Source organism: Carcharhinus amblyrhynchos, chromosome 19, assembly GCF_965287045.1.
Source record: "Carcharhinus amblyrhynchos chromosome 19, sCarAmb.v2.hapA, whole genome shotgun sequence".
Classification (NCBI taxonomy): Eukaryota; Metazoa; Chordata; class Chondrichthyes; order Carcharhiniformes; family Carcharhinidae; genus Carcharhinus; species Carcharhinus amblyrhynchos.
The window spans coordinates 20,834,034-20,861,856 of record NC_137342.1 but is presented as its reverse complement, the minus strand read 5'-3'; the positions used below and the strand labels follow the sequence as shown (position 1 = coordinate 20,861,856).

The 27,823-nt window shown below is 39.7% G+C and overlaps 1 protein-coding gene across 4 annotated transcripts in view; it reads right to left on the bottom strand.

The window, feature by feature from the left end:
• Positions 1-3,311: 3,311 nt before the first annotated feature.
• The window catches only part of tbc1d22a (TBC1 domain family, member 22a), a 373,403-nt gene continuing 348,891 nt past the window's right edge, over positions 3,312-27,823 (bottom strand). For all 4 annotated transcript variants that reach the window (XM_080207367.1, XM_080207368.1, XM_080207369.1 and 1 more), the window contains one exon: positions 3,312-4,647. In XM_080207367.1, the coding sequence (XP_080063493.1) occupies positions 4,519-4,647 (129 nt within the window). In that variant the 3' untranslated portion in view covers positions 3,312-4,518. The remainder of the gene's footprint in view (positions 4,648-27,823) is intronic.

Here is a 27,823-nt window from a genome sequence, read left to right as displayed (position 1 = left end):
AGCTTTTGGAATTTCTGCAGCAGAATTGGAGACACAGTGAAACCCTGTGATGTACCTCCCCTACAGTGGGATTACCTAATGGTAATATTACTGGAATGCTTGTTGATTAAATATCTGAAGGGATTGTTGCTTAAAGGGGCCTTTGATTGAGAGTCGAGCCAAGAAAAAAATCCTTCGAGGAAGACGTTCTCTAAGAATAATTTTAACTGTGTAACCATAATCTGGTGTGTTTAAGTTTCTTTTGTTAATATTTTAATACTGAACATCTTCAAAATGTTACTGGAATTTGTGGCTCCTGACTTCAGCACAGGCACCTTCCTGCAGTAAAAATACAAACAGAAAAGGGTGACAGCTTTCCCTTCAGGATCTGGTTTGTATGGTGCTTACCACCTGTCTGATCATAACAAGGATTATATTATATCAGTCATGATTGCATTGAATGGCAGTACAGACTCAGTGGGCTGAATGGCCTACTTTGTCTCCTATGTTTTATGGCCCGAGGACTATCTTATAAGGAGGTGAGGCAGAGAGGTCTAGGAAGGAAGTGTTCAGAGCCTTGGGGCCAGGTGACTGGAGGCACGTTAGTCAATGGTGCTGCTGTTATCACTGACGATACACAAGGGACCACAGGAGTGGAGAGGCACAGAGACCTCAGAGTTGTACAACATGCACCACACTACAGCAGGTTCCTTTAAAAAAAATCAATGGCTATACAAGCGTTCTGATAAAACAACAGTACCTTGCATGCCAAAGTGCTAGAAGATTTCAGTCAGTTGTCACGTAGCAGATTCTTGATAATTCTAAATGGACGATTTTGTTGAAGTTTTCCTCAAATGCAAAGAACACAGGTAACAACCTGTAGCTTTAACAGATGTCAAAGAGGCAAGTTTGTTTTTAAATTTCCATTCAGGGAATAGCTATAAATTCAGTCTGAACTCAAGTAAATAAAAGATTTCCTTGAATAATATGCCATTATTTTTTTCGCTGAAACTATTGAATCCATGCCACTGACTTAGCTTCTGAACTGTGTCTACTAATTTGAAAATGTGTATCTCAGAATATTACTTAAAGAGCAATTTCCTTTAATAAAACATTGCTATCAATTTTTCAGTAAAGTTTTAAAGTTAAAGAGGCCTTAGAATCCCTATAGTGCAGAAGGAAGCCGTTTGGCCCATCGAGTCTGCACTAAGATCAGGAATATACTTTTATATACTTGGCGTATAAACATTTCTATGAACAATTCTTTCCTTTCAAAATAAAGAATGGTCCTGTCAAACTGTCTGATAGTTCCAGATTTTGGACATACAATTTTGGAAAGGATCAAGCATTTGTTGTTGTGTGCTTTAGAATACCACTTTCATGCTGCAAAATATTACAACTAGCAATTGCTTTTAATGCAGCAGGTGCATTTGTATCTGAATAGTATTTATATTCCAGTAGATATTGATAATTCACAGACCAACCTGAACACATCTGGTGCTCTGACTATTCCCAACTGCAGTATTTGACGCACTGTATAAAAAAAATGCCACAGTAATAAATACTCTTTGAAATGCTTCGAACATTAAGTTGTTTAAACAGTTCGCACGCTCCCACTACAGAATCTCACAGCAATCATGAAGCCAAAAGGAAGACATTACTTAAGAGTCCCCTATATCGGAGGAAGTGAAATTCAAGTCTGTTATCATTTGGTCGTAGTATTATTAAATTTATATAATGGAACTCTATCAGCTTTCACAGAACAATTTCTTTGAAATGGTTGAGAAAAAAACCTTGCTTCTGGAAATGCATTTCTTAATCATTTTCAACTTCTACGGAAGAAATCGGGCTGCCAATTGCGTGTTTTCATTCTTTAGTATAACTTCAAAATATCTCAGATGAGGGCTCCTAGTGGGTAAATATTTGTACATCCTATTCTTGGAATGGAAATCTTTATTGGCTACGCATGATAATAAAAGCAATCACCTGAAAACAACTTTCAGCAAACATGTTTTAATTTAAAACAAACAAAATTTTGATTAATTAAAAGCAATAAGGAGGGAGTTGTCTTTAAGCACTGCTTCGTGCTTGCTCAGCATTTTAAATAGAGTCATAGAGGTTTACAGCATGGAAACAGATCCTTTGGCCCAACTTGTCCACGTCACCCAGTTTTTACCGCTAAGCTAGTCCCAAATGCCCACATTTGGTCTGTATCAGTCTATACCCATCTTACCTATGTAACTGTCTCAATGCTTTTTACTAAGAGTCATAGAGGTTTACAGCATGGTTTCTGGTGCTTTTTTTGGCTATGCACTTCGTAAGCCTGCAAGATTTTCAAACATATTTCAGATGCCAATTACCTCAAAATAATTATTATTAAAGACATGCATCAACCTTGAGGAAACATTATTTTTAGTAGTGGTAGATGCCGAGGGAACATGTCAAGAGATTGGTTGAAAATTTGCCGATTTGTTAAACAAGGTTATTTGGTTGACATTTCCCATCAATATGAAAGAAGCTTTAGAGTGGGACGTTGCAACTAATATCAATGGGTCTTTATACTTCACAAACATGGCACAAGATTCAGAGCTAAACACCCGCAAGTAAAATTTAATGGCGCCCTCAATCAAATCAGTCATTGATTTTCTCTCACTGGACAGTCCATGGAAAGGCTCAAAAACACAACAGAACTCAGGGTAAAACACTTTAAAGGCTGGAGTTTGGGTGGAAGTTGCTTTAATCCAACTTTCCTGATGCAAAATAATCCCAAAACATTTATATGCCTTCAACGTGCTAAAATAGTGGGGAAATTTGACTCCAGTATCAGTTATTTTTGTCAGATATCTAATTCCAACATTTGTTAATTGACTGCAAGTTATCCCACTGTAATGACTTCGATCAGGCCATTGAGGTTTGCCTATTTGGAGCATGAACTCCCTGATTAAGAATCCAATTGATGGGCCAGAGAACGTTTGCCTTGAACTTAACTGGGAGTTCCTCTGGCACCCCTGAGGTCGACTGCTCACTACTAGCACTCTGAGTACTGCTGTTAGAGTTTGTAAATAAAGGGATTTTGGTGAAGGGATTTCTGTCTCTGAAGACTTATTATACCCACCAAATTTTCTGCAGCACTTTTTCTTCCAATGGGGAGTTTAAGCACTGGATAAAACCAAATTACTGCAGTTGTTTAAATCTGAAACCAAAAGAGAAAGTACTGGAAAATCTCAGCAGGTCTGGCAGCATCTGTAAAGAGGGAAGAGAGCTGAACTTTCAAGTCCAGATGACCCTTTGTCAAAGCTGAGTTTAAGCAACTTGCATCAGAAATCAATTCATTTGTGAGGTTAATCCACCATTTTTGAACATAATGGTTATTATCTGGTAATTTATTTCAGTTACAGGTCACATTTCTATTTACAATAATGTAAGTAGCATATACATAAATAGGCTCTGCACCGCACAATTTCTAAACTGAAGTACAAATGTTCCACTGCAATAAGCAAGTCAATGTTATATATGACAATTGCTTTAGCACAAAGCAGATCTGCAAGTCTCTGACATGGTCCCTGGCATGGGGGCGTGGGAGGGGGGGACACAAAAGAAAATCATTGTGCGACAAAGATTGTGTGTTACAATTCCTGTATGTGTAACAGCCACAGACAGTAAGTACTGTGGTAGAATCTTTGGTATATTGGAGCATGGAAGAGTGACTAGGAACCCTACCCGGAAAGGAAAAAAAAATCAGGTGGAAAAAAAACAAAGAATTTTCAATCCTAAACCATGAAAAAAATTACATAATTGATCATAAATCAACATTTCATTTGAAGACAAATGTTTCAGATATTTAGCAATAGCAGACTTTAATAGAGAGATCATAAATAGTTCACTTATGGATACATTTCATTTGATGTCAGGCACTATTTCAACTTCTGTAAACAGCTGTAAGAAATCAACAGTGATTTTATCACCACGCTGCTCAAGCTAAACTTATCGGGATCCAGAAAAGCTAGCTATTTGGGAGCATGCGGGTGACATCACTTCCTAAATGGGAGTTTTTCCTAGAATTCTGAAAACCCAAAGGTTTTTTTTTCCCCAATTGCCTACATTGTGTGGCATAGTTATATTTGCTACGGTTTTGTGCTCAGGCAGGATTTTGAGTAAACACAGTGCTCCAACGCACCATGGTTAAAAATAAGCAGAGGCTGATAAAAATAAAGCCAATCCTCAGAAGGCTACCCAGAAAGCTTCACATCCCATTATATCCAAAATATCCAATTCTTAAGCAAAGGGACTTACCCATCATTTTACCCATTAGCACAACTTGCACAGTTTACTTAAGATTTGTGCCTGCAATCAGATTTACATTAAATTAACTTTTGCTTTTCGTTTCCAAGTCGGCAAAATACCTCAATTATTGGATTAAGTACAACATGCCAAGTCCAAACGAACGGGGTTACTTAAAAAGTTGTGACAAAAAAAGAACGAGATACAGATGAAAAATTAGAACTTTCACATTTAGACATCTCTTTTCAATATTTGGTTTCATCGTTTGTAGTGATTTGGTGCATCCGCAAATGCGTATTTTAGTCTGTAAGCCTCAGCCAGAAGAACACTCATCTCCTCGTTTCCCCAGTGCATCGTGGGTAAATTCTGGAGCAGAATCATCAGTCCCTGCAACAGGGAATAGAAACAGAATGAATAATGGAGTCACAAACTGTGAACATCTTCCTTCTTTCTGAAATTCAGAGAATGAGTTGTAGCAGAAATGGTTTGACGAACCTTCGAAATAGAGGTGAACACGTGGCACAACGAGTTTAAGTTCAAAATTATGAATGGGTATAAAATGAAACAAACGTATAATCAGAATAATAAATCAAATGTTTCAAAGTAAGAAAACTACATCTTTGTAGGGCCAAACATTTAAGCAAAGTACAAATGAAAATGTGGGTGTTCATATTGTAAACTAAAACTGTTTACATTGATGTGGTTAGCCAGGTTTTATTCTTCAGCATCCACGTGATATATTTCTCAACAGAATAATCAATAACATACCAACAAAATTCAATGTTATAATTTCCCCCGAAGTAATATTCCTGATCAGAACTTTTAAATCTACATTAAAATGTTGAAAAGCTTGACACTTCAAATTTTGATTCTGGTGACAAAACCAATTCTGGCCACGTGCCACCCAATCAAATATAAACCTGAGTAACAACGAATATGGTTATCATCCTAGCTTTACTGCGATAAGAAATAATAACAGGATGAGACCATTGGGCCCACTGGGCCAGCTACATCCCTGTGTTGATCCTCATCTCTATGCAGAAGCCTTAATGAACAAAAATACCGATCAGCATATTTCACCACCTAAACTTTTCAATGCCAACTTAAATGAGAAGTATTTCTATGCAGTAAACTTGCCTTGACTATGATTTAGACAACCAGTCAAATGGGACATCTCTGTAACAAGTTAGATGACCAGCAGTTCAAAGCCATGAGCATTTCTGAGAGTTCTAATTAATATTTTGATTTATTTCACTCACTACTCTTACTACATTTTTTAAAATTAATTTGTGGGACATGGGTGTTGTTGGCTGGCCAGCATTTACTGCCCATCCCTACTTGCCCTTGAAGGGCAGTTGAGAGTCAACCACATTGCTGTGGCTCTGGAATCAAGGATGGCAGATTTCCTTCCGTGAAGGCCATCTGGGAACCAAATGGGTTTTTCTGACAATCGACAATGGTTTCATGGTTATCAATAGATTCTTAATTTCAGATTTTTTTAAATTGAGTTCAAATTCTACTACCTGTGGTGGCAGGATTCGAACCCAGGACCTCAGAACATTAGCTGAGTTTGTGGATTAATAGTCTAGTGATAATACCACTAGGCCTATCGTCTTTACCCTAAATACATTGCACAGAAAAAGGCTATTTGGCCCACATGATCCCTGCCGATATTTAGGCTTCACATAGATCTCTTCCCACTCAAGTAATTTAATTCTTTCAGCATAATGCTCTATCCTATTTTTCTCATATTTAACCAGCTTCCTCTTAAATACATCTATGCTTTTTTACTTGACTACTTCCTGTCGCAAGTTCCACTTTCTAAGCTCTTTGATTAAAGAAGTTTCTTCTAAGTTCTCAAACTGATTTACTGATGGTGATCTTATATTTTTACATCTTCGTTTTGGACCCTGCACACATGAATAAATATCTTCTCTACATCTAGCTTGACAAATCCGTTTGTAACCTTGAACACCTATGTCAATCACTCCCTAAGCCTCATCTTTTCAAAGTATAACCATATGGCCTGGTTTCCTCTTTGTTATTTTCTTTTTACAACTTCACTAGTGTCCCTATATCTTTATTTTAATGTTGATGAGGAAAAGCTTATAGGATCACCCACAAAACTCATGTCTGTGTAGAACAAACCTACATTGTTCAGAGCTGCATGACATGTCAGGCCAATTCCCTGGATTTCTTTTCAAAGGCCAAGATCTGTTAGATAAGGATGAGGCTGTGGACATTAACCATGGCCATGACATAACTTGCAAAGCATGACATGATCAGTGGCTGAAAGGTAAACAAGGAAGGTTGGTGGGGCAAGGGAAAGATGACAGAGAGGCGAAGTTACCAAAGTCACGGTCAGGACCAACGTTACTTGTAATTTTTCTACAAGACTTAAAGAGCTGTGAATGTTGTACAATGGTGCCTTTGGATAGGAGTGAAAATTTCATACTAAATGCTAACAGTGCAGAAACAAGACATAAAGGCTCAGCGGTCACAGATGGTGAAGAAGCTGGTGAGGACACATCTCAAGTATTGGGTTCAGTTATTACCTTTGTATCAAAAGGAAGACATGGAACCAAAGGAGAACATCTAGAGGAGGGCTATATGAATGATTCCAAAACTTGAGGCTTGAATTATGAGATCTTCCTTGGATGTTTAACCTCTGAAAAGTGGATGAGGACAGTTTTGATACAGATCTTTAAGGCTTCACAGGGAGGGAAATCAGAATCTAGTATTCCAAGACTAGGAACAAAGCTCTACAGTTAAGACCATCAAGAGAAAATAGAAAATGTTGACAACTTTTTGTTTAAATGGTTAAAATGAGGTTACACGATGGTAGAGATTATCAGCAGAGAGGCAGGCAGAGGAGAGGAAGGTTTTGGAAAAGAAAACTACCGCAGGTTTAAGGTCACAGACTGGTGAACCATTAATAAAATAAAAGATGCAGGCTTTTATTTCTCAAATCATTGTAGGAAACAGGTAGTTTGTACAAGTAGACTAAATAGATCAATGGTCTTTGATTCAAAAATAGTATTGTTTTAAAATGGAATATATGGAAGATTTGTGGACTCCACACTCACTAAGGAATTTAAACATATTTTTATTGCCTCTTCCTATTTACACTCATCTTTCCATTGCATACCATTAAACAGACACCATCCCCTGCCTGGAACGTCTATGTAACTATTACACCCCTTCATCATGTTTAACATGATTGACTTGGTTCAGTGGTAGAACTCTTGTTTCTGAATCAGAGAGTTAAAGTTCCACTCTAGAAAATTACTATCTAAACTCAACTGGCACTTGAATGTAGTATCAATGGTATGCAGCACCACTGTCAGTGCTGTCCTTCAGGTATGACATTACACGAAGAAGGCCCTGTCCTCCCTCTCAGATGTAAAAGATTCCATGAGCATGATTTAAAGGAGAACCTTGGAGATCCCCCAGTGTCCTGTCCAACATTTATCCTTCAGCCAATGTCACAAAAGCAGGTTGTGGGGTCAGTCCTTTAATTGCCATTAATGGGAGCTTGGTGGATGAAAATTTATTGCTGCATTTCCTACAAAACAACAGTAACACTGCTTCAAAGCAACTTAGTTCATTGTAAAATGTCTTGGGAAGTCCAGAGGTCATGAATGGCACGAGATAAATGCAAGTTTTTTTTCTCTGACTGCATCATCAATCCAGATGCAGCAAATTTTAGCAGTGGCAAGGTGGGAAAAATCTCATTGTTGGGTGGTGTTCCATTTAGAAGCTTGAGAGGAAAAAAGAGACTCATTTGAGGCTAAATTAATTCATAGCTAAGTATAACCACGCTGCGACCTAGTCAGAAAATCACTCGAGAGTGCTTCCTGCCAATGAAACGGATGCAAGTTTAAAACTCCACGGTGACCTGTCATTATTTATAGACATGAAGATGACTCTAGGCTCGACTGTCCAATTCTCCAAGCTCCAAGGCTGGTAAACAGATATATCATTCAATGGCGAAAAGTATTTTTTATTCAGCTTGTTAACTTTGTTTTATTTTTGTGCATGTTTCCTACAGCATTCCTGAACTAATTATTGAGAAATAGCTACAAGTTGTTTTTATGCCACCATTTATTAAGGAAAGTTATTGGGGGGGGGGGCGGCGGCGGGGTTGGTGGTAGGCGGCTGGAGGATTTTGTCCATTATCCACCAACTACAGAGTCGAACATTAAAAAGCTGCTGACTTAAACTTATAACAATTCAGTGGAAAGCTGAATAGCGAATGAAGCAAAATAAATGGATTCACTGTCGGTGCTGATTACTTTAAACCTGTGTGTTATCTGTTTGGAAATGTTAACTATACTTATTGCCTGTTGTGTTAGTCTAGTGATGAATATCCAAACACCATCTGCAGCAGTTATATTTCAATGTAATTCTGTACTGGACACAAGCTGTAACTTCCAAGCTCCAGAGCACTGTATCTGGGGAGTACTTCAAAGATGTGCTGAGAAATGCATCCAATGCCACTGCACCCCCACCATCCCAAATGATTTCCAGGTGAGGATTGCATGGCAATCGTCTGGGAGATTAAACTTCCGATCGGAACCATCTGAAAATGTAATTTAACTCTCAAACTTCAGATGATTCCAACTGTCTTATATTAACAGTTACGCAGAAAAAGTTTGGAGAATGAAAACCATTTCTAACTTCCGGGTAACTATTGTATAATCCACACTGATCCCCAATGGCAACCCCACTCACCCCCCTCCCCAAATCCTCAAGAGGCTTCCCCAACCTTCAGGATGAAATAACTCCTTAGAGGCCCTGGTATCCATTCACCAAATTCCCTTTCTTTACAAATTTTATTCCACTCCCATAGTGCTTCAGGTACACAGTCAGAATCAGGAATGCCAGTGGACCTGACACTCCCATATTTATATATAAGTGGGATTCCCTGATTGGGCGGGCAATTGTGACCTCAATCAGGGAGCTCATACTCCAAGAGGCCAACCTCATGGCCTCTTTGAAGTCACTACACAGGAAACTCCACCCAACCTTAGATTTAGACACACCCTCCCACAGGTGCCCCCAACAGTGGGAGACACCCCTCATCCCACCAACCATCCTCCCAATGGAAGACTTTCTCCAACACTTCCATGGGAGACTCCACCCATTCCATAACTAGCTCACCTTCCATCGCAATGGCAATATGTACGTGATCGTTATGTGCACAGAAAGTTTGTAAGGCAAAGAAATCAATTTTCAATTCTAAATAATTAATGTCATTTCTTTCTGTTTTTGCTATCTCTTCAGCATTCCAGCTTTTACATAAGTGTGGGCTAACAATGGATGGATGCACCCCATCCTAATACTGAGGTACCATTTATGCTGTGCATTGTTCACTCCTTATCAGTGCAATTAACTATGGTTAACACATTGTCAACCCATCAAATGAGTTGCTTGTCAAAATAACAATCTTTTACCCAAAATTTGAATAAAAATCCCTCACATCTAGATACTTAACGCGATAAGGTTTTTGCAACATAAGAGATGAACAGGCAGCACATGCATGAGTGGGATGTCATGTTACTTCAAGGGAACGCCATTACAAAAGAACATGCAATTTTAATACATCTTTTACTTTAAATCAAACCTCTAAAATTTTCTGAATAGAGATGGCTCTGCTAAAGTCAGAACCTAACACATTAACAGGAACACTAAAACTGCTTCACTGCTTCAAAAACATTGAGTGTGTCTCAGTGGGTTAAACATGTTCTATTGCTGAAGCAGGAGTGCTGCGAAGGGACCAACTCTCGGAATTGAAGTGTCATGTCTCAGCAATGATCTCAGAGACAACCACTTTGAGGACAAATATAATAAGAGCAAATAACTTTTCGCAAATCAGGATGGGTAATAAAATATTCAAGCAACGAGACAGCTACCTATATCCTAGCGGAATCCTTTAAAAGTAAATCTTAGCGAGAATGTATAAAACAATTGCAATCGTGTAAAAATGAAAAACAGCACTGTGTATCTGTACGAATTCGGTATTGCTTCTTGAATTTTCAATGTTAGTGAAGCAAATGCTGCAACCACAGCACTACTGCAACGAGCAGATTTTCAAATAGAACAGATTAAATTTAAACAAAGTACAAAAATATATTGCATTTCCCCAATGTATATCTGAGTAGACACAGCTCTATTCTTTTGTAATAAGTGCCATCCCTAGCTGTCAGCAAACTTGCTCGTGAAACATGAAGGATCAAGGACAGCTACAGTCAATACATAATCAATGGGCATGCTAACCAAGCACAAACCCCTCTGTATATTGCATGATTATGACGCAAGCTATATTTGGTCTCTTTAATTCAAACATCCTCAATAACAGTGCTGGCTGTACAGCACTGCGGCACAGTGGTGAGCACTGCTGCCTCACAGCACCAGGAACCCGGATTCGATTCCCAGCTAAGCTCACTGTCCGTGTAGAGTTTGCACGTTCTCCATGTCTACCTGGGTTCCCTGCAGGTGCTCTGGTTTCCTCCCACAGTCTGAAAGACATTCTGGTTAGGTGCATGCTAAATTGGCCAGGCTAAATTCTCCCTCAGTATACCTGAACAGGTGCCAGAGTGTGGGGACCAGGGGATTTTCACAGTAGCTTCACTGTGGTGTTAATGTAAGCCTACTTGAGACACTAATGTGTGGAACCGGAAGAGATTGGAGAGGCATTGAACCAAGATTTCTCTTCGGTATTCACGCAGGGAGACATAAATGTAGCTGTGGAGAACACCGGGTTATAGGGTTGTAAACTGGATAGTATTGCAGTTGATAAGGAGGATGTGCTAGATATTCTTGAGGGTTTGAAAATAGATAAGTCCCGTGGGCCGGACGGGATTTACCCTAGGGTTCTCTGGGAGGCAAGAGAGGCGATTGCAGAGCCTCTGGCTCTGATCTTCAGGTCGTCGTTGGTCACAGGTATAGTGCCAGAAGATTGGAGGATAGCGAATGTTGTCCCATTGTTTAAGAAGGGGAACAGAGACTTCCCCGGGAATTATAGACTGGTGAGTCCTACTTCTGTTGTGGGCAAAGTTTTAGAAAAAATTATTAGGGATAGGATTTATAGTTATTTAGAGAGTAATGAATTGATTGGAGATAGTCAGCATGGTTTTGTGAAGGGTAGGTCGTGCCTTACTAACCTTATTGAGTTTTTTGAGAAAGTGACCAAAGAGGTGGATGGGGGTGAGGCAGTTAACGTGGTATATATGGACTTTAGTAAGGCGTTTGATAAGGTTCACCATGGAAGGCTTCAGCAGAAAATGCAGATGTATGGGATTGAGGGTGATTTAGTTAATTGGATCAGGAATTGGTTAGCAGATAGGAGACAGAGGGTGGTGGTTGATGGAAAGTATTCGTCATGGAGTTCGGTTACAAGTGGTATGCCTCAGGGATCTGTTTTGGGGCCACTGCTGTTTGTAATTTTTATAAATGATCTGGATGAGGGTATAGTTGGGTGGATCAGTAAATTTGCTGATGACGCCAAAGTCGGAGGAGTGGTAGATAGTGAAGAGGGGTGTCATAGTTTACAGAGAGACTTGGACAAGTTGCAGAGCTGGGCCGAGAGGTGGCGGATGGAGTTTAATGCGGAAAAGTGTGAGGTAATTCACTTCGGCAGGAATAACAGATGTGTAGAGTATAGGGCTAACGGTAGGACTCTGAATAGTGTTGATGAACAGAGGGATCTAGGTGTATGTGTACATAGATCCCTGAAAGTTGGGAATGAAGTAGATAAGGTTGTTAGGAAGGCATACGGTGTCTTGGCGTTTATTGGTAGGGGGATTGAATTTAGGAGCCGCAACGTCATGTTGCAACTGTACAAAACTCTGGTGCGACTGCACTTGGAGTATTGTGTGCAGTTCTGGTCCCCACGTTATAGGAAGGCTGTGGAGGCATTGGAGAGGGTGCAGAGGAGGTTTACCAGGATGTTGCCTGGTATGGAGGGAAGGTCCGATGAGGAGAGACTGAGGGATTTGAGGTTGTTTTCGTTAGAAAGAAGGCGGCTAAGAGGGGATCTTATTGAAACATATAAGATGATTAGGGGTTTGGATAGGGTGGACAGTGATAGCCTTTTTCCTCGGATGGAGAAAGCTAGCACGGATGGAGAAAGCTAGCACGAGGGGGCATAGCTCTAAATTAAGGGGTGGTAGTTATAGGACCCAGAGGGTGGTGAGGGATTGGAATGCCCTGCCTGCTGCAGTTGTAAATGCGCCTAGTTTGGGGGCGTTTAAGAGATCCGTGGATAGGTTTATGGATGGAAAGGGATTGGTTTAGGTTAGAGGGTCATTGCTTTTTTAATTGGTCGGCGCAACATCGTGGGCCGAAGGGCCTGTTCTGCGCTGTAATGTTCTATGCTCTATGTTCTAATAAATAAACTAAAAACAAAACTGAAACTGCAGCAAAATCCAACTGAACAAGGTACAAAATACTAACCAATGAACCACAGAAGCACAGTCTGCAAGTCTCTGTTATGTTATATGTTATATTTCCACTGTAAACAGTATATATTTCCTGTCTTTAGCAAAAACCTATACCAACTCTATAGGCGTAAATTAATAGATTTTCCAACACAACATTCGGAGCATCGAACAACCTTGCACTGCAGTAATGGTCATACTGCATTATTATAAATCCCTCCCCCACTTTAAAAAAGTCATTGATACAAAATGACCAAGTTCAGCAATTCCAGCAGTGCTGTCTCAATCCCCACCTTCATGCAGCAAAGAGAATTGGGTTTTATTAATGAAATACCTGCAGTTAATACTGAATCCACTACATAGCAATGGCCTTTCAATTCCCTGAACAAAACTGCTAATGCGTCAACTTCTGACATTTTGTCACATAACTATGAATTCAAGTTTTTCTTTTAGATTAAAAAGTGAGCATTCAAACTATGCTTTTAGCAAAATCTATGGAGAATCTATAGAACAACATACACATGATTGTACCAATTCCATAAATAGGCATTTTCTGGGGAAAGCACAAGATGACAACATAACAGACATTTAGGATTTTAATGTGGCATCAATATTTCTGAGCTGATAAACACAGGCAATTTTGATGAATTATCTGAAAATGTCCAAGTGACCATGAGTGAAAGTGTTCAGTGTTATGATATAGGCAAATGTTCGTGTTGATTTGAGAATAGACACTGACTGACAAGTGACAGAGTTATTCAATTATTTCTTTCTGATTTGCAGAAAGACAGGGCTGGCTGACACACATCTATTTATTCTGTCTGTTTTCTTTCTCGCATTCAGGACCACTGCCATGTGCAAATCCCAGGATGATGAGGTTGACAGCAACCCATCTCTTGGTCTGAGCTAAAGTTATTCAAATAGCTGGCAGCCAGGAGGAAAATGAAAGCAGTTCAAGATGTAGACTTGGTCTCAAAATGTCCCTTCTTTTTTCCTGTGGGATCACATTGCCTCCATTCTGCATCGTTGGTCAAACTGGTAGCAGGAATTTGCTGTACGAGTAGCATAGGTTTGAACACATAATCCATGACGGTATGTCAAAGCAATCCAATAGAAATGTGCCTTGCGCACCACGCGAGTGTTTTCATTCAATTTTCATCTTCACCAGGCAACAGCTTTTCTAGATGTACAAACTGCAATTTTATCAATTCTCATCTGGCATTTTCCATGGAGAGATTGTAAATTAGAATATTTGTGCGATTGTGAATTAGGATATGAATGAAAGCAAACTAATCTTGTTTCCCTAAACTTGTGTTTTCTTTCAGAAACCAGGTAGTGGAGTTGGGTGAAGAGAAAGATCAGCTCCAGGATTTTTTTCTGGCAGACACAGGAATAACTAAAGTATCACAACACATGAACATATTAAATAGAGATCGGCCATTCAGCCCCTTGAGCATGCTCGACCATTGAACATCATGGCTGATCTATTTGCGTTTCAAGTTCTACATTCCCGTTGACCTCAGATAACCTTTGATTCCCTTGCCAAAGAAGAAATGATCTATCTCTGCCTTAAGAATATTGAATGACCCTGCCTGTCTTACCTTTTGGAGCAGGGTTCGCAAGTCATACGTTTGTTTGACGTTCTGGATGTTGAATTGGAGAGTTACAGAAATAATTTCTTATCTCTGTCCTAAAGGGCACACCATCATTTTAAAATAGCCTCCTTCTTATCCCAGACTCATCCACAAGAGGAAACATTCTTTCCACCTTGTCAAGGCCATTCAGGAACTTGTATATTTCAATCAAATCACCCCTTGCTTTATAAACTCCACTGCAAACAAGCCCAGGCTGTCGAACCTATCCTCATAAGATATGCCGTTCATTTCATGTATCAATCTAATAACCTTCTCTGAACTGCCTCCAACACATTTACACCCTTCCCTAAGGAGGCAAAATCTTAGACAGTATTCTAGATGCAGTGTCATCAATGACTTGTACAAGTGAAGCATAACGTCCTTATTTTCATGTTCAATTCCTCAGGTAATAAAAAGTAGAATTCCATTAACCTTACTGATCAAATGCTATACCTGCATACTAACCTTTGGTGACTCAAACACAAGAATGCCAAGATCCCTCTGCATTCTGAATTCTGCAGCCGTTTAAGTAATGAGTTTTAATTCTTCCTGCCAAAGTAAACAACTTCACATTTCCCCCATTATACTGCCAGATTTTTGCGCATTCACCCAGCCTATGTTCATCTGCAAACCTCTTGCAACACAACATATTTTCCAACCTCTCTTTGTATGATCTGCAAATCAACTGCCAAGTTCCCCTCATCTAAGTCATTGATGTAAATTGTAAAAAGTTGATGCCTCAGCACAGACCCCTGGGAGACTCCATTCGTCACATTCTGCCAATCACACAAAGACCATTTGTGCGTACTCTCCATTTTCTGCCAGCCAACCAATCTTCTATCTTGGCTAATCTATTACCTCCGACACTGAGCTTTTATTTTACGCAATAATCTTTGATGTGGCACCTTTTCAAATGCTTCAGGATATCCATGTACAGTACATCTACAGGCTCCCTGTTATCCGTTAAAGAAATCTAATAAATTGGTCAAACATGATTTCACTTTCATAAACTATGCTGACTCTTCCTGATTACCTTCAGCTTTTCTAGGTGCCCATCTTTAACCACTTTAATGATCGAATGTAACATCTTCAGCATGACAGGCATCAAGCTAACTGGGCTACAGTTTCCGGTTTTCTCCTTCTGTCCCTTCTTGAATAGAGGGATCACTTCCTTGCAGTCTGATGAAACTTCATTCAAGGAGTGACGGAGGTCAGAATATAAAAAACAGCAATAATCAAACCTGCCATTCGTCTTTGCAAAGCTATATGCTCCTGCCTCAAGTCTGGTGCTTAGCTAACATGAATGGTGGGACCTCCCTTTAGATTTTCTCTTCACTTTAGGAATATATTTAATCTAAATATTCTTTCCCCTTAAATGTCTGCTACTGCTTCTGTATTGATGTATGCCCTAGCCAGGTATTCCAGGAAGCTTCACCTAGCTCAGCTTTCATGCCTACATATAGTTACCCTTACTTTAAAAATACTAGTCTAAAATACTAGTTTCAAATACTAGTTTTAGACTGACTTTTTTCCCTTTCAAACCGGATACAAAATTCAATCACACTGTGATCACCTGCTACTGAGGGATGCCTTTAGTTTGAGGTCATTAATTAATCCTGTCACATTACACAATATCAGGATTAATATAACTTGCTCTCTGGTTGGTTCCAGAATACACTGCTCGAAGAAACTCTTGAAAGCATTCCATTAACTCCACATCCGGGCTACTACTGGCAATCTGATTTTTCCAGTGATTACTGCCATCCCTTTATCACAAGCACCCAATATTTCTTCTTGTATACTTTGTCCAACATTGTTCTTACTATAAGGGTGTCTGTTGACCACTCCCACAAGCAACTTTTTTCCCCTCTAATTCCTCATCTCCACTCAAATCAAGCCTGAACCAAGATCATCTCAACTTTCCTACTTCGCGGCAACCCTGGTCGCAATCCATCATGCAAACCAGCCTCCCATCCATTAACCGTCTATACTTCCTGCTGCCTTGGCAAAGCAGCAGCGTAATTAAGGACCCCATGTTCCCCAGACATTCTTCCTTCCATCTTCTTCTGTCGGGAAAAAGATATAAAAGTCTGAGATGACATACCAACCAACTCAAAAGCAGCTTCTTCCGTACTGCCATCAGACTTTTGAATGGACCTACCTTGCATTAAGTTGATCTTTCTCTACACCCTAGCTATGACTGTAACACTACATTCTGCACTCTCTCATTTCCTTCCCTATGAATGGTATGCTTTGTGTAAGCACACAAGAAACAATACTTTTCACTGTATACTAATACATGTGACAATAATAAATCAAAATCAATCAATATTGCACAAATGCCATCCTTGATTAAACAGTGCTTCTCCATTACCTTTACCTTGCTTTCTATTCTCCTTGAATGTCACATACCCCTCAATATTAAGGATCCAATCCTTGTTATCCTGCTGCCAGAACTCTATAATGAGTATTGGATCATATTCATTTACTTCAGCATGTACAATCAAATTGTTTTTGTGATGAATGCTACCTGCGTTCAGACAGAGTCTTCAGTTTTCTCTTTTTGTTAACTTTATAACATTTAGTCTTTATTCTTCGGGCATTCTTAAGTTGTTTTCTTCTGTTCCTTCCTGCAATTTTCCGACCGTAATTTCCCAGCTTACTGTTTTCTTCTCTTACCTTGCCTCTACTCTTTGATGCACCACGTTTCCACATTTGATCCCTTGACCCTACTAATTAGTGCAAAAACCCCTCTACTTTCCTAGTTCACTGAAATACTGGTCGCAGCACGATTCATGTATAGACCATTCCAATGGTACAATCCCCACTTTCCCCAGTACTAGTGCCAGTACCACACAAACCAGAACCCACTTCTCCCATGCCAGTCATTGAGCTACGTAGTCATCTCTTTAATTTTACGTACCCAATGTCAATTTATGCATGGCTCAAGTAATAATCCAGAGATTATAATCTTTAAGGTTCTGCATTTAAATTTGGTGTCTAGCTCCCCATACACTCTGTGCAGAACCACTTTCCTAATTCTGTCTCATTGGCACCTACATGGACGTTAACTGAATGATTAAAATTGCAGAACAATTATGGCAAGATTTTGACAGTTGAAGAGTGTACTGCTCTTCTTTCCAACCAGCTTTGACAGAGGGTCATCTAGACTCGAAACATCAGCTCTTTTCTCTCCTTACAAATGCTGCCAGACCTGCTGAGATGTTACATAATTTTCTCTTTTGTTTAAAGTGATTCACAAAGTTGATTACTCAGAAATAACAGTTAATATATGATATATCATGTAAGTGACTGTTGATCCACCACCTAAAGTGGGTAGTAGTGAAATCTCAATTGATATGATGGTCCTACTGCTTACAAATACAATTTATTGAAGGCACAGTTTGAATTCTGTTGGGAATACTTATCTGCGTATACTGCACAACATAATGGCCTACCTTTTACAGTTATAATGATGGCAAAATGGTCACTGTTAACCAACATTAGAACTGTGAAGCTGACAGCAACTTCTGTCATCCACACATGCGCAGTTAATACGTAGAAATGGCTGTAAGTGATACCCTCATTCTCCACAGGGTGCGCTGTTGAAGATGTTGCAGATGAGAATCTTTTCAAATGACTTGATTTGAGGTGAACTTCTCCTCTTATGCTATCAGCCTAAGAGCTTTCAACAAAATTACACTTTGCTGAGTGAAGTGCAACTGGATTTTAATTGTTTACCGAGTCATAATTACTGGTGAAGAACTTCCCTGGCTCTGAGAAACTAATCTTATTTTTGTGGAATTTCACATATCTCCATTCTGATTTAAAAAAAAGTTCCCACTGATTGCTAATAATAATAAAAAAAATTATTTCAGGTTTATGATGAAGTATTTTAGCTTCTACCTTAACACCATATATGCACATCCCAATCTCTATTTAATTCATAACCAAAAGAGAAAATGATGGAAAATCTCATGAGGTCTGGCAGCATCTGTGAGGAGAGAAAAGGGCTGATGTTGAGAGTCCAGATGACCCTTTGTCAAAACTCGAAACATTAGCTCTTTTCTCTCCTCACAGATGCTGCTAAACCTGCCAAGATTTTCCAGCATTTTCTTTTTTGTTCTCAGATTTCAGCATCCGCGGTAATTTGCTTTTATCCATTACTTGATCATTGTTAAATAATTAAAACGTATCGGATAGTCAGAGCATTTTACTTTCCGAATTCTTCTGGGAAACCTTCATGCGATTGACTGCGTATTCTATTTGATGCAGGAGTTGGAAGCCAGAGATTCCTTATAGCTAGCGCCAAGAGCAAATTGACATTAGAAGAAGTGAAGTCTATACCACAAAGGTTGCCAGACTTTTGTGGTCACTTTTCTCAAGGACAGCAGCGCACCTTGCTGCTTTACTGCTTGTGCAGCAAAATCCAGGCCATTATTTTTCAATAAACTTGCAGCAATGGTGTTAAATCTATTAATGCTTTGCTGTTTTTGTACATCCCAGACATGAAAGCTCAGTGATGCAATGGACCTATTCTAGAATACAAAACCAAGTATAAAGAGTTCATGTTTTTTCATCAATATTTGTTCTGGATTTTGATGACTCTGTTTACCACAACACAGTTCACACCCCTCTCTGTCAACCAAATAGAATGGATGCAATAGGGGCAGGGGAGAGAATAAAATGTGTACAAGTAAAGAATTCAGATAAAAAATATCTATATGGAAATGTAAATTTATAGTCAGGTGCTGCAATGGTTAGATTCACAAATATAAACAATGGCGACAACCTCCTTCGATGTCTTCACCCTTGTATTTCCTTACTTGATCAGCATTCTTGAACTGACCATTTCCTCTAACCTTAAGTGGAGCTTTTGTATCTTCATAGTGAAAGTTGCTTCCAAGAACTCTTTCATGCCAAATATTTGCTTTGCCCAAAATAACACTAAGATTTTATAAAGACCAAGCTTGTAGGGATTTAAAATTACTGCTCCTTTTGGAATGGTTCTTTAAGAACTTTCTCTTACACCTCTGTGATGTGTGTGTACCTTTAAGAGTCTTTTTTAAATCCATGCTCACAGCCTTTGGTGATGTCATTGTTGGGAGGAAAAAGGAAACTGTGAGCAGGTCAGGTGACAGGGTTTTCATTTTCAGTTGGGAGCTGCAGGTTTGAGTTTTTTAGTTTTAGAAGGGACAGCAAGCTAACAAGAACTGTTTTCCCTCTCTTCCTATTATTTTGAAAATTCTGTTGGTTTCCAGAAGGGTGAAAATCTGCTATTGTTAGGTGCTGGACCAGAGTTTCTCTGGTGTTTTGGGAAACTGTCTTGTCTTCAAACTGTTCTGCATCGCAAAAATATTTGACTGCAGAACTCAACTAATGGCTTCAATCCCAGTATTACGTGAGCATTAGTGTGTTGTGTTAAACTTGTGAAAAGGATCTTTTGTCTATGGGATTAGTTTAATTGAAACATTGTAGAGATCTTTGTTAAGGGTTATACATCATCATGATTGTTTGTTTCTTGTTTGTAATTGATAAAAGTTCTTGCTAATTTTCCAGGTTATTTTCCAGACATCGCTGGATTCCGGGAAAGTGCCGGAAGATTGGAAAACGGCCGTTGCTTAAGAAGGGTGCCAGGCAAAAGGCAGGGAATTATAGGCCGGTTAGTTTAACGTCTGTTGTAGGTAAAATGTTAGAATCCGTCATCAAGGAGGAAATAGCGAGGCATCTTGAGGGGAATTGCTTGATAGAGCAGACGCAGCACGGTTTCGTTAAAGGGAAGTCGTGTCTGACAAATTTATTGGAGTTCTATGAGGATGTGTCTAGGGCGGTGGATAGAGGAGAGCCGGTGGACATGGTCTTTCTGGATTTTCAGAAGGCATTCGACAAGGTACCTCACAAGAGGTTATTGTAGAAGGTCAGGGGACATGGAGTTGGGGGTAGGGTGTTAGCGTGGATAGAGGATTGGTTGTCAAATAGGAGGCAGAGTGGGGGTCAATGGGTGCTATTCGGATTGGCAGATGGTGACTAGTGGAGTGCCCCAGGGCTCGGTGTTGGGGCCTCAGCTATTCACCATTTATATAGATGATCTGGAGGAGGGAACCGAGTGTAGGGTGTCGAAATTTGCTGATGACACCAAGATTGGTGGAACGGCAAATTGCGCGGAGGGTGTGGAGAGTCTGCAGAAGGATCTAGATAGGCTGGGCGAATGGGCCAGTAACTGGCAAATGGAATTTAATGTTGGCAAGTGCGAGGTGGTCCACTTTGGTAGGAATAATGGTAGGAAGGATTATTACTTACGTGGAGAAAAACTGCAGCAGGCGACGGTGCAGGGGGACCTCGGGGTCCTTGTGCATGAGTCGCAAAAACCCAGCTTGCAGGTGCAGCAGGTGGTCAGGAAGGTGAATGGGATGCTGGCCTTCATAGCAAGGGGGATTGAATATAAAAGTAGGGAGGTCTTGCTGCGGCTGTGTAGGGCATTGGTGAGGCCGCAGCTGGAGTACTGTGTGCAGTTTTGGGCGCCGTACTTACGCAAGGGTATTTTGGCCTTGGAGGGAGTGCAGAGGAGGTTTACGAGGCTGATGCCGGAGTTGAGGGGGTTGAGCTATGAGGAGAGGCTGAATAAACTAGGCTTGTACTTGTTAGAGTTTAGAAGAATGAGGGGGGATCTCATTGAGACGTGTAAGATGATGAATGGGATGGATAGGATAGAGGTGGAGAGACTCTTCCCGCTCAGAAAGGATAGTAGGACTAGGGGGCACAGCCTCAAGATAAAGGGGAGGCGGTTTAGAACAGAGTTGAGGAGGAACTTCTTCACTCAAAGGGTGGTGAATCTCTGGAATTCTCTGCCCGTTGAAGTGGTGGAGGCTACCTCGCTAAATATTTTTAAGACGCGGGTTGATGGGTTTTTGATAAGAGAGGGGATTAAGGGTTATGGGGAGAGGGCGGGAATGTGGAACTGAGCCACGACAGATCAGCCATGATCTTATTGAATGGCGGGGCAGGCTCGAAAGGCTATATGGCCTACTCCAGCTCCTATTTCTTATGTTCTTATGTTATTATACATGTTAACTATATTCTTAAATAAAGTTTGATAAAAGCTGTCCAGTGGGTCACATGAATCATACCTGAAGTGAAACATCTCATGCTTATCGTAGCCACATTCACAACTCTAAACTTATGATTTAAGTGGGATTCATAAAACATTTTGGAGTTTCTAACCTGAACCATAACACCTCTGAACGGAAAACAAAAAAAAGCTTACTACATGATGAGTAATCCATCCTCTATCTCCAGTCTTTAATTTCTCTCTTGCTGCAAGAAATATCTTTACATTATCATAGAATCCGACAGTGCAGAAGGAGGCCATTCGGCCCATCGAGTCTGCACCGACCACAATCCCACCCACCCCTATTCCCCACAACCCCGTGCATTTACTCTAACTCATCCCCCTGACACCAAGAGGCAATTTGTCATGGCCAATCCACCTAAGCCACATATCTTTGGACTGTGGGAGGAAACCGGAGCATCTGGAGGAAAGCCATGGAGTCATGTGAAGAATGTGCAAAATCCATACAGACAGTGACCCTAGCCGGGATTTGAACCCGGGTCTCTGACACTGTGAGGCAGCAGTGCTAACCACTGTGCTGCCAGTATTATCAATACTGTTGGGGAAAAGGCTATTCTGTTTGTTTACCTTTTGTTTCACATGTAGTGCCAGACACATATTCCTGTTCCCCAAAACCATTTTGTGGGAGAAATTTCTCCTGAAGGGTTGTCTCAGTTTTAAGGACAGGTGCAATCAACAATGTTCAAAATGACGGGGTGATCGATAAGACACACATAGAACCTGCAACATTGGAGAAGCATTCTTGTTGCATAAGGTAGGTCAAGATGATTACAAATACAGAATGGTATGAATTATATTATCCAAGTAGATCATCTATACTTACTATTCAAGCCTAATGCTATAAGATCATTATATAGTGTACTAGTTCAGTGATTCACTGCTGTATCTAGCTGGGTCTGGACTTGAATTTAATATTTAATCACTACTAAAAAATTTCAAGATAGCAGCAAATCACCACTTGAGAGCTTAGATGCAGTTCAAGTTACAGTTGATCTCATTAAAACCCACCATTAATATTAATGCAGCACAAAGATGAATTTTCAGTATTTTGTGTGGGGGGCTAAGCGAAATAGTGAATGATGTACAATGTATTTAATTACAATCAGCATAATAGAGCAACTAATTCACTAGAACAGGCTGCTACCTAATTTTCCTGCACTCAGTATTTTTTTAAAATCATGTGAGCGCATTTACAAGACCATTATTTTACTTGGCAAGTCTCTGAAATTAGATGACACTATGTAAAATTAGCTGCTAAACTAGGCAAAACAGAAACTAGTTACAAAACAGATGTCGCGATATACATGGCATCGCCTAATAATGTAACACTTTCTTCCAAAGCAAAGACTCTAAGTTGAGAACTGTTTGAGGAAAATATTTCCCTTTGTTCTATGTTAGGCTACCAGATCCAAAACCCCAAGGTGTATTATGAAGCCAGATTAGACCCCAACAATTTTCTATTTTGGCATTTGTGTGAGGATAAGATGTTTCAATTCAAGCATGATTGTACTGACACGTTGGGAGGGAAGCCTTTATGAAAACAAACTTTAACAACAGTTTAACTATACCAAATGAGTGAGCTTAGTTTTTAACAACTGAATACTTTAAAACAACAAAATACAATTCTTAACTACAAACCCATCGCTATGAGTTCCAATTCTTTTACAGACTTAAACCCCTCCTTTAAAATTAGTTAGCAAAACACCATCATACTTGCTGTGACTTAGGTTAAGAGCCGTGGAGCTTTCAGAATGAGAGAGAGAGAGACACTGATTTTTTTCTGGCAGTCCAGGTAGCAACTGCTTGTATTTTAAAATGAAACTGCAACCCTTTCTTTCCTGCAAGCTCAGCTCCTCCCATTAACTACAAGACTCTGTCTTTGTTAATTATCCAAATCAAAACCCTGAACCCCTAGGGGGAACCTAAGTAAAGGCAAATGCCTTAGCTCTGCTTAAGCAAACAGTCCATATCTAAAATGAGCATTTATCCTGTTCTCCTAGCTACTAATTTAAAGGTTTTCCTAGACAAATTGGCACCTAACAAAACAGATTTGATTTCTAAACATACCACTGACAAGAAACATAATATAAATATATTTCTTAAAGGCACAGTATCATCACATGTATGTCATTCTCTTGGATATTCCTATCACCTGCGAAAATAATACATTGGGTATAGGAAAAATCCATCCAAAAAATTTAGATTGCTATGTTTATGGTTATGTAGTGATCCATTTAGACACATGGTTATTTTATTTTGTGCAAGAAAAGTGAAGAAATGATGTGATAAGAACATGACATATATGACGAGAAGACTGCAATAGATAGGAACAGTGTAGCTGATTGTCAGCGCTATCACAGACTGTGAAATTTTGTCTTAGCAAATACCGCAAAGGAGGAATAAAGCAGATACTGGTTCTGCATGTGGAAAGACTGAGACAGAACAAGAAATGGCTGCCAACAAGGCACATTCTTCATTTCACCTGTGTAAACTATGCATACTATATAACTGTATCAGAGTATTTTTATTGTTCATCCCTAATTGCTTTTTAGCTCTCTGCCGCACAAAATAAAAAGATGAGACATAATGGCCATTCTGCTCTTTAAGTAAATGGTTCAAATTAACAAAGATACGATTGTTTACGACTGTGTGTGACAAGTTCCTTCAGTAGGAAAATACTGCATATATTGGCACCATTCTGAAATGGAAACATGGTTTCATGAAAGAGTTTCTCATGGATTTCAAACCAAAATAAGCATTTCAGCTAAATAAAACACAATGCAACAGAACTTTAAACAACTGGTAATGGCTGGCTGTTTGAGGTACAATACAACAATTTATTTAGGTTCATATATACCTTTTCACTTGGCCCCTGGCTGTGGAGCTGTCAATTAGTTCATATTTGCACTTAAATTATTCTCTGAACCAAAATCCTACCCAACACCATCCATCATCTTAAGTTGTATAAATAGTACAACATCACTTCAACAAATGGACTTTTCAAAGGGCAACGAGACTTTATCGTTCTAGTGGCTGACAATGAATTTCGACAAAAGTGTACAAAAGAACCTTAATTTATATGTCCTTTAGTACAGAACCTGCTGAGCTATTTTTAAACTTGCACAAAAAGAGCTACTTTCAGCTCAGAAGAGCCAAGTCACGCAGCTTGTTGGTTTTAATAACAGAAACCTTGAAAGAGAGTTTGAACTTTAATTAGAACAAGAACAGCTTACACTCGTATAGCGCCTTCATATATATAACTTGAGCTGCTGACAGTGAAGTGATGCCAAAGTCAACAGATAAGATCAAAGCTCTGCACTCCTGTCACATTCAGTTGCATTGGAAAATAATTTACAGTCTTGGTTTTGATCTTTATTTAAAACTGAGCTTTTCTTGCAAGAGTTTTAAAGAAAGGTTGAAATCAAATCCACTTTGACAACAATTTCGCGAGTGCTAGCAAGCTATTAGCATTTCCCTCAAAGTGGTCATTCTTTAGTCAATATGGTGAGTCTATGATCCACAGAGGTTGCCACAGCCCAGCCCAACCCAACCCAGGAAAATCTTGTCTTCACCCAACATTTTCCAGAATGGGTTATGGATGACTGATCAGAAGTGGGAACCTGGGCTGACTGTTCTCCATCCAACCCAGAAACATGAACAATGTGAGGGAAATGCATGATTCGTGCATTTGAATATGGACTCCTCAGGTGCTGAAGCAGTCCATTTTCAAATGCAACAAGATCCAGGATTGGGCTGACAAGTGGCAAATAACATTCGCGCCACACAAATACCAGGCAATGACTATCACCAATAAGAGACACTCTAACTACCGCCCTTGACATTCAATGGCGTTACCATCACTGAATCTCCTCCCACTGTCAACATCCTTGGGGTTACCATTGACCAGAAACTTAAATGGACTCAGCACTTAAACACAGTGCCTACAAGAGCAGGTCAGAGGCTCAGAATACTATGGTGAGTAATTCACCTCCTGATTCCCCAAAGGCTTTCCATCATCTGCAAGGTACAAATCAGGAGTGTGATGGAATATTCCCCACTTGCACTTCCAACAACACTCAAGAAGCTTGACACCATCCAGGACAAATCAGCTCATTTGATTGGCACCACCTCTACAAACATTCAATCCAATCCACCAATGCTCAGTAGCAGCAGTGTGTATTATCTACAAGATGCAATGCAACAATTCACCAAAGATCCTTAAACAGCACCTTCCAAACCCATGACAACTCCCATCGAGAAGGACAAGGGCAGCAGATACATTGGAACACCACCACCTGCAAGCTCCCCTCAAGGTCACTCACCATCTTGACTTGGAAATATATTGCCATTCCAGTCGTTGGGTCAAAATCCTGGAATTCCCTCCCTAACAACAGTGGGCCAACCCACAGTATGTGGGCTGCAGCTCTTCTCAAGGGCAACTAGAGATGGGCAATAAATGCTGGCCAGCCAGTGACACCCATGTCCCACGAATTAACAAAAAAAATTATAGTAGCCAAATGGACTCCTTTTGCGCTGTAGGGATTCTAGAACGTCATTCACCTTGCTCTTATAAACACAGGTTTCCTGAAAAACCTCTGTGGAGTTTGATAGTTTTGCCCAAAGAGAAAATCATGTAGAACATATTATAAAGTCTAGAAATGTCAATTTAAATGGCATTTTTATTTTCCAATATAAAGTATATAGTGTAAAATATTCAGAATTAACTGTTTGAAAAAGAAGTCGGAGGAGAAAAGGATTTTGAAGGTTCAATCAAATGATTTTGAATTTACAAACAACTAAGTAAAACAGGTGCAAAAAAGTCTATAAAAATACTTTGAGTGGCAGTCCCCAGCAGTCCCCTTGAAGACCGCTGGCTTGTCTGTTGAATAATGAAAATGTTGACTGGGGTTTGACAGTGCTCTGCAGTATGCTGTGGTTAGTCACAAAAAAGCATGGAACAGATGTTCGCCCACAATTTGCATATCAATATCCTGCAGGTTATCACTGACCAGAAACTTAACAGGGCCTGCCAAATAAATACTAAGGTGACGAGAGTAGGTCAGAGTCTGGGAACTTTCTGACACGTAACTCCCCTCCAGACTGTCCAAAGCCTGTCCACCAGTTACAAGACTTGGTCAGGAATGTGATGGAACACTGTCCAATTGCTTGGTCGAGTGCAGCTCCAGCAACACTCAAGGAGGTCTAATCCTTCGACCACAGATGTATTGTGACAGGAGGGTGCTCTATGTACAAGATACAGTGCAGCAACTCACCATGGCTCTTTTGTCACCACATTGCAAACCCAAAAGGGCAAGGGTAATAGACGTATGGAATCATTAGGACTGGCAAGTTCTACTCCAAGTCACACACCCAGCCTAAATCGGAACTATATCATTGTTTCTCCACTGTCGCTGGTTCAAAAACTTGGAAGTGCGTCCTTATCAGTATTGTGAGTGTACCTACACCACATAGACACAGTGGTACAAAAAGGCACTACAGCACAGCCTTCTCAAGGAATATTAAGAATGGGCAAACGTTGGCACTGCCAATATCACACACATCCCATGAAAAAAAATTGCCGGACTCAACAAGTCAATGGTGCTATTCAGTGAGTTTGATTTCAGTGCTGCTTTCCGTTTAGTGCTTAATTATTCTCACCAATATCAAGAGATGGATCCTTTTCAACATATCCCTGTGCATGCTGATTCATATAATAAATATTGAATTTTATGCGCAAGAATATGCCCTTGAAAAGTGAAAACAATAATTGTGAATAATAGACTCTCATTACTTCTGCTGATCAAGTGATTCTTAAACAAATTAACATTTTGTGGCGAATAAAATATAAATATGTTTCATGGATATGCATAATTGAACAGTTTGTTGGCATATGTTCATTTATTTATATAAAAAGGACTAGCAAATAAATGAGCAATAAAAGAGAATCAACTCAGTCTTTCAGAAAAGATGCAGAAAACATAATCATTCAGCACAGACAAGCATTGAAGTTCTCACACTGTTTGGAATTCACAACATGACACACTGGGATATCCTTGTAAAACAGTACAGAACTTATCATAACTACATTGTGCTAAAGATCCTAGATCACTGTTGTGTTCACTCTAATGATTTGCATTCACTTGGAAAGTTCCCTTCCAACAAAGTGAATGAACGTCGATTATGGCTTTTCAACAGGAATCCAGTTTTTGTACCCATGAGAAGGATGTTTAAAGATGTTAATTAAACTTGCCTAATACCCAATGGATTAAGGTAAAATGTATATTGTAAAGAGTGACTCTCTCTGATCTGGAAAGTTTCAATTATGCATCGCAGAACCACATAATCTAGAAACTCGATTG